The sequence below is a fragment of the Schistosoma mansoni genome, chromosome 1 (genome assembly GCF_000237925.1).
Source record: "Schistosoma mansoni strain Puerto Rico chromosome 1, complete genome".
Classification (NCBI taxonomy): Eukaryota; Metazoa; Platyhelminthes; class Trematoda; order Strigeidida; family Schistosomatidae; genus Schistosoma; species Schistosoma mansoni.
The window spans coordinates 1,499,691-1,506,833 of NC_031495.1; the positions used below are offsets into that span (position 1 = coordinate 1,499,691).

At 32.6% G+C, this 7,143-nt stretch overlaps 1 protein-coding gene across 1 annotated transcript in view; it reads left to right on the plus strand.

The window, feature by feature from the left end:
* Positions 1–301: 301 nt before the first annotated feature.
* Positions 302–7,143, plus strand: part of Smp_181040 (hypothetical protein) — a gene marked incomplete at its 3' end in the record, with an annotated part of 15,792 nt that continues 8,950 nt past the window's right edge. Inside the window, exons 1-5 of the mRNA XM_018792942.1 lie at positions 302–592; positions 627–710; positions 742–1,106; positions 3,103–3,428; positions 4,570–4,766. Of these exons, the coding sequence (XP_018647504.1) occupies positions 331–592; positions 627–710; positions 742–1,106; positions 3,103–3,428; positions 4,570–4,766 (1,234 nt within the window). The 5' untranslated portion in view covers positions 302–330. The remainder of the gene's footprint in view (positions 593–626; positions 711–741; positions 1,107–3,102; positions 3,429–4,569; positions 4,767–7,143) is intronic.

Genomic DNA, 7,143 nt, shown 5'->3' on the forward strand with positions numbered 1-7,143 from the left:
TGACTAGAATGAATAAAATAGAGTGATTAGACTAGCACCCACCGGACGCTCCTAAAGACCTAGAATCATACTAAAATCACGAGAGACAAGTGCGAGCAAGTCAGTCGGCTTATGAAAGATATTGGATGTATTATATAGAAGTTATTTTGGCGCTGCTAGTTTCACCTCAGCACAAACTTATTAGGTGTTGACTTCATAAAATAATGAAAGTCTCAGTTAATCAAAAAGTGATAAAAAAGATCAATCCATTGAGTTGGCTTAGATAAAAGTAACAACCAGTTTGTTTTAATCTATCATTCTGATAGTGCCTGTTTCGGCAACAAACTTACGATGGTTCGAGTTGAGCACTTTTGGCAGGACAATAGGAGGCTTATTTATGATATACGTTCTCTTGAAAACATTACCGTCTCAAGCCATGTAGGCACCTGTCACAGCAAGCTCAATAAAGCATTACATGAAAAGTACATGGAACTTCTTCATAAGTTCGAAAATCGCTTTCCTAAAATAATAACTGCTACTCACTTCTTGTATTGGAGTTTCATAAGAACTAAGATCGCGAAGAACTATTTGGAGATGGAGGACACATTTAGTGGTAAATTGTACTCTGATAAACGTAAAAGCTTAAGCCAATGAAATCGTGTATCCTTGTGTGAATAGCTATGGAACTTGTTTAACTGTTGATTCCCTCATCCAAAAGATGACTATCAGAGGTAAATTTATTTTAAATTCGATTACGTGCAGATTCATTGGAGGCAAAGGTTTTTTCATCCAGCGAGATAGTTCTTTTCAATATGATTGCTGGTGTTTTGCAAATATTGTTCAATGTTCTGGCTGTCATACACGTTACAAATATCACAAATAAACAGTCTTTTCCGACTCACAAGGATCCTATGCACTGGCTTTCTTGTGCTCAAAAGGTTTACAAGCTATATACACAGCGTAGTCCATCTAACACTGGTCCAGAATTTTTGGATACATTATTAAATTCAGAATCAAATTGGATACATGAATTCCAAGAGTCTGGAGGCCTCAACAAACAGAATCTGTCGATGTGCCGCTTAATGCTTGAACATGAATACACAAAAACCATATTTTTAGTTGCACAAGTTTGTTGAATTTTTATGATATCGTTTTTTATCTTTGCAAAATTGATGTTTGGGTATTTTCTGGATAACGTACCATTTTGGTTATTTCACATGTTGTCACTGAAACTAATTAAGATCCAGTTGTGGCGATGAGACACAATTGAAATATTCATAATCGACGATTTTGTCGTGGACTATCTGTCTACTATCTCATCAGTCCACGAGTTTAGGTCTATCGGCAGGTTACTTTAAAGTTCAGTTTAACTGGCTGTCAGCTACCCACCATCTCCAAAGAACCCAACTGAAAAAACAGCAAAATTTACCTAACTCTCAATCAGATTAAAAGGACCACGCTCAACTCAATGGGAAGGAAAACAACAGGAACTTAAAGGTTGGCTCTACAGGTCTTTAAGCTTAAAGACCTTAACAGCTCTAGTGTGTTAGCGTCTTAATAAATTTTGAATAGATTCAGAAAACTGACTTGAATTTTGCCATCTTGCATTAATTATAACATTAGTGAGATATGTGTCTAGCAACCAAAGGAATAGCACATCACATAGCAGTTTGCACTCTATTACTCTGAAGATTTGAAACGTGGTTTGTCGCAGCAGATGACATGCGTAGGTTACAGGTGTTTGTTTAATCGTAGGTATCTTCGAAGGATTACTCAGTCCTATGAGACGACAAAGTGAATAAAGCTGGTGTTAGGCATAGGTTACTAAGCAAATGTTGCATATCAGTTAGTGAGGTTCTAAACCTTCATCAATTGAGATGTGTTGCAAATGCTCAAACACCGCTCATCTCGACACGAGTTGTTAGTTGGTGAAGAGGTTGATTAGAAGTAGGCTAGGCGCTGCCAAACTGAGAATTGAAACCAGTCTTTTGGGTCGATGACTGCTGGTATAAGTCGTGTTGATATATGGAGCCTGTATTGCATGGGTCTGTTTTAAAACTGCCATCAGTGATTGAAGACTGTTTGCGAAGTAACTCAAAAACCGGTCACAGCAGAACAGTTGAATGTACTCATTATCTTCCTCTATATAGCGAGTTTTGGTATCTCATTATATATCCCTTTCAATTTTTTTCTTGAACCATTTTCTCACCGTGTAGTCTTTTTCACCACTTTTGTTACTACATTATTTTACCTTATTTTCTATTGACTTTCTTGATTTCATCAAGCTGTGCTGCCTTGGTTGAAAGACTCATGCCAGTATATAGTCTAAAATGTTATTTGTAGCTATGAATTACACCTCAGACAATTGAAAGATGTATCCTTAACTAAGCTGGTTGTAGTATGATACCATTTTTCGAGGATGAATAAGTGAAAGTTTTCTTTTGGGTATATTTCTTTATTATCGACCTAGTTAGCTGAAACATTATGAGTGATTCTTCTGTAAACTGGTATCATTTGTGGAACGTAGGTTTATTACACAGTTTAATATTTGTTTTTAGGAATAAAAATTACGTTAGAAATGTATCTCACACTGAAAAAAGTGTCTTCAACAAAAGATATTTACCAGAACTTTATTAGATATATCTCAGAGATTTAAAATAATTATATATACCCTATTCTAGTATTCACCCACACTTTGCGGTACTAGAATAATCAGTCGTAATGTGTGTTTTATGGTATACAGACTCCTAGATTTGTTCAGAACGTACTGTAGTAATTAAAAGTTGGTCAGTGGTCATAACCAGGAAGATACCGTAAGCGCATGTGAATAAATTGTATTCGAATTATAGATAAAGCGAGTAATTATATACAAAGTAATTGTTAGTTCATAAGAACAAAACAAATTTCCAGTAACCTTAAGCTTTTTTAAAACAAAGTTCTTGTGAATTGTCGTTTTTTAAAATGGATCTTTCTTGAGTTCATGAGTTGGTTTTCTTACCATTTTTAGGTACTGAAATGTTCCAAATAAATATTTAAAACACTACCAGACGTAAACCAAACCACATGGTATATAAGCGTTTTTGCCAAAGTTAAAACTGACGAAATAATTTTTATTTCTTTCAGGTGCATCAGTTAGTTGGGAAACGGGCTCAATCGGCTGATTATTGTCAGTTAACTTTGTTACGTCAACTAAAATTCTGCAAATCTTTCAAAAAAGCTGTTAATAGCCCTTTTTGTTTACAAAATATAATTCGTATCAAATCAGCCCATTCACTTAGAGATTTGGAAAATAGAAAACTTTCTAAACGACATCCATGTTATCATTTTCAGACCTTCGATCCTATAGAATGGGCTACAAATGCTGTTGCCTTAAGTGACTATTTCTCATCAGTCGAAAATCAAAATAACTGCTACTATAAAACATTCGAGTGTTTATTATCAGCTATTCAGTAAGAGAAGTTATGTATTTAAATCTGTTTAATAATTACTTACATATTTATGAACCAGTATATGAAGTGATATTTGTTTTCGAACATTGTTAGTTTTGTTATATGATAATGAAAAATGCAACCATTAAGAACATAGCAATGAAATTGTCAAAAATCAAGGACTAATTAATAATCGCGGAACTAATTTCTTGATTGAGTTGCGTTCTGTAAGCTGAGTGGTTTAGCTGTAGAGCTTTCATTGCCTCCTAGACAACATCATCAACACATACTTAAAAAGTTATGACATACACGCTGATGTTGCCTAGTAACATATATAAAAGTCCTGTGATAAAACCATTTAATTAAGAGGAGTCACTTTCGTTAAAATCATTACCTCCTACTATGACAAAAGTCCTATGCTTACAGTTGATTACAAGTAATCATATAATCTAGTTTCACCTAGCGAAATAATGCATTCTTTTTTTAAATTGTCCGAATACTAAACTTCATTGAAAATGATTAATGTCTGCCTACTTGTAAGCGGCAAGCTTGTGAAAATCAACTCAGCTAATAATTTTTGCTTTTTTATAAGCATTTATTCGATTGGTCATAAACTGTGAAAAAACTTCCCTTCAGATTTATTAGTATTGATAGATTCTTCAAGTTTAAAACAGTCCATTCTGTTGTACGTTCGTAAATAGTTTGATAATTTCTCGTTATCTAACATCTTAATCTTATAAGCTACACGATATTTATATCCACTATTTACACATGATATAAGTCTCCTCATTATTAAGTGCAATTAATTGTGGCAAATGAATTAATAAAAAAACTTCTGCAATGAGCACGGTACCAATCATTTTGGATCGCAATTAAAAAATCATTATTTAATTGTAATCTAAAGTAGCAGATAGTCTTTGAATTCTTGTAAATCCAACGGTTAATAATTTAAGTAGATTCTCTCTGCACTTACAGATATTCAATTGTGGATAAGGTAATGATAAGTCAAACAGTGTCAGTCATTGAAGCATAATAATAAGTCCAGCTCTCATTTTACAAAACTACACTCTGGTTATTAAATAAAAAAATTACAGATCATTATATTTATTGAGAAAATAAAGTTACAAACTAAATTATTTGTTGTTAAATAACTCTCTTTTAGTGTTGTGGAAGAAGCTAGGCTTGAAGGCAACATCCCATCCAGTCAAATAGACAGTACTCTAGCAAACATTTATCGAGATCTAGTAAAGATCAGTCTTGATCTACTTGAGAAAGGTACAAAACAATATGGGAACTTAGTTGATGAAAAATTAACCAGTGAAGACGCAGAGTTTAAGAAATCTGAGGAATTACAAAACGGTAAGTTAGTAATTGGTATTAAACGGAATCTTCCTACAGCACATCAGATATAGACACTAATAAATGTCGAGAATTAGTTGTATATTTTAAGTAGACCAACAAGTATATAAAGCACGAATTATCTGTGCTCGTTCAGCTTCATTCAAACCAAGTCATTGGTTAAAAGTGTTTGGTTCATGTTTATTTAAATAATTAAAATCCAGTTTGTTTTGGATAATTAGGTATACTTGGAGAAAGTTGGTTTTAAACTATTGAAAATTCTCATTATGTAAACCGGAATAACCCATACAATTGAACAATAATGTTTTTAGTTAGGTTAGTAAAATTTATGTCCGTATATGAAAAATGCTAAAGCAATCAAGGAAATTCAGAAGCTGGCGATAACGACCGAAAAGATTATATGACAACCATACTGGGTAAAAACATTAATTTTTAGTAGGACGACATGTTTATTAGCATTTATAAGGGAAATAAACTGGATGATAACATGAACAAATACTTCTTCACGGGAATCAAACCAAAAACTAAGGAAATAAACTTAGTAAAACAAGAGTCGTCAGAACTACGTAACAGAAAGTGTGCGAAGAATCATTTTAAGTATGTAAATGGTAAAGGTGAGATTTTCGAGGGGTGGGGAAAAATAAACACAAGGTAGGGAGAATGTGTAAAATTGTCTACCGATTTTCTCAGCTAAATAAAAACCGAATACAAACTTATTGCAAATATAAAAACTACTACGCCTGTAGTATGATCCATCCATATTTATTATAGTAATTATGTATTCCTTTTTCACTGTCATCATTGACTGGTTTAATATTTTTCGTATGCAGATACGGATATTACAATATATATTAAAGATAAGCCTAGAATATATATTCAGTTAACAGTTTCTGAGTTGAACATTTGCCTACGAAGATAATTAATCAAACTTAGACGCTAAAAATTAGTAACTTTAACTTGAGACTAATTGTACCACTGAATGCAGTGCATGATGAAACAAACTTATGCTCATCCATAGATAATAATGTGCTTTCTAATTTCCATTTTCCACTGAAGAGCATGCCGTTGCAGAGTTACAGTTCAGACCAAACGTACAATTTGGAGCTATTCAAAGATAAATAGACAAAATGTCTACTATATAGTCAAAAAAAATTAGCTCGTACAAAATAGTAAACACACATGAAAAACTTTATGGTTATTTGTTTAAATTAGTTGTAGCTGTCTTCAATGAATATTATTTCTAACAGTAAAATGAGTGCGATGGAAAATGTGTGGGAATAAAATCACCTCTAAAGTGTTTCCCCACAATCTCTAAAGAGATAAGCTTCACAGTCAGATATAATCAGCATGTTCATGTCTTGGCAGCTAATTTGGCTATAACTTATTGTTCTTTTAAGTCTATAAATTAAAAGTAATTCAATAATGTAGAAAACCAATAAATTATTTCTACTGGTAATAATAATGCTAATCATTATTTATGTTCGTTACTCAGTAACGGTAAACGTCTTTTCCTATACACAGAGAGGGAAATTATTACATACATGTTTATTCATTTTCATCAATAGATTAACAAAATTTCTCTAATCATACTGGGAAACTAAACTGTTATCTATAAATTCATTTTTGCATCAGTTGCTTGAATCTTCCCATCGATGTTTAAGATTGCAATTGATCAGTCTCTTATTAGCATATTATCTATGCCTATTATCTATGAACCCCGACCGATTAATTTTAGTTAAATGGTCAATAACAGTATAAAGACTTTGAATTTGTACAATCTATTCTTCAAAAAACTGTACAGATGGTTTGAATCATTTCAGACTTAAGTTCAGGGAATTTAATTCGAAATTTATAAGTCATCAGTTATTCATAAGGAGTCAATAGAAAATGCAAGGACCGAATTTCATAGTAGTCAGCTCTCAACCCTAAATACTTAAGTATGTCGTTCAAAACCATAGTTAGTTTTTGAAATTGAGCAGCTCTCATTAGGACTTCATCGTTTAAAAAGCCAAATCTCCGTGCGATAATCAGTATGATATTTATTCTAATTCTAATCTAAATATATAACTACGCTTTTGCAATACAGCCACCAGGATAATTTAAATTTGATTTAATTAGAATAATTTGAAAATAACATTTCAGTTGATATTACATAGACAATCATTTTATTTCTTTTAAATCGTTCAAGATTATGGAGTTAAAACCACTTAGAGTTTTATAGTTAAGGAAGCAGTGAATAACCAAAACTTTTGAATGAAAAGTATTTTCACAAGGGGGTTTTGTGGAGATTTTAGTAATTTTATATAGTTAAGATAATGAGTCAATCGAAGCTAGACCACCATGGAAAACCTGAAGCACGAACAGCCGTTCGTCCTGT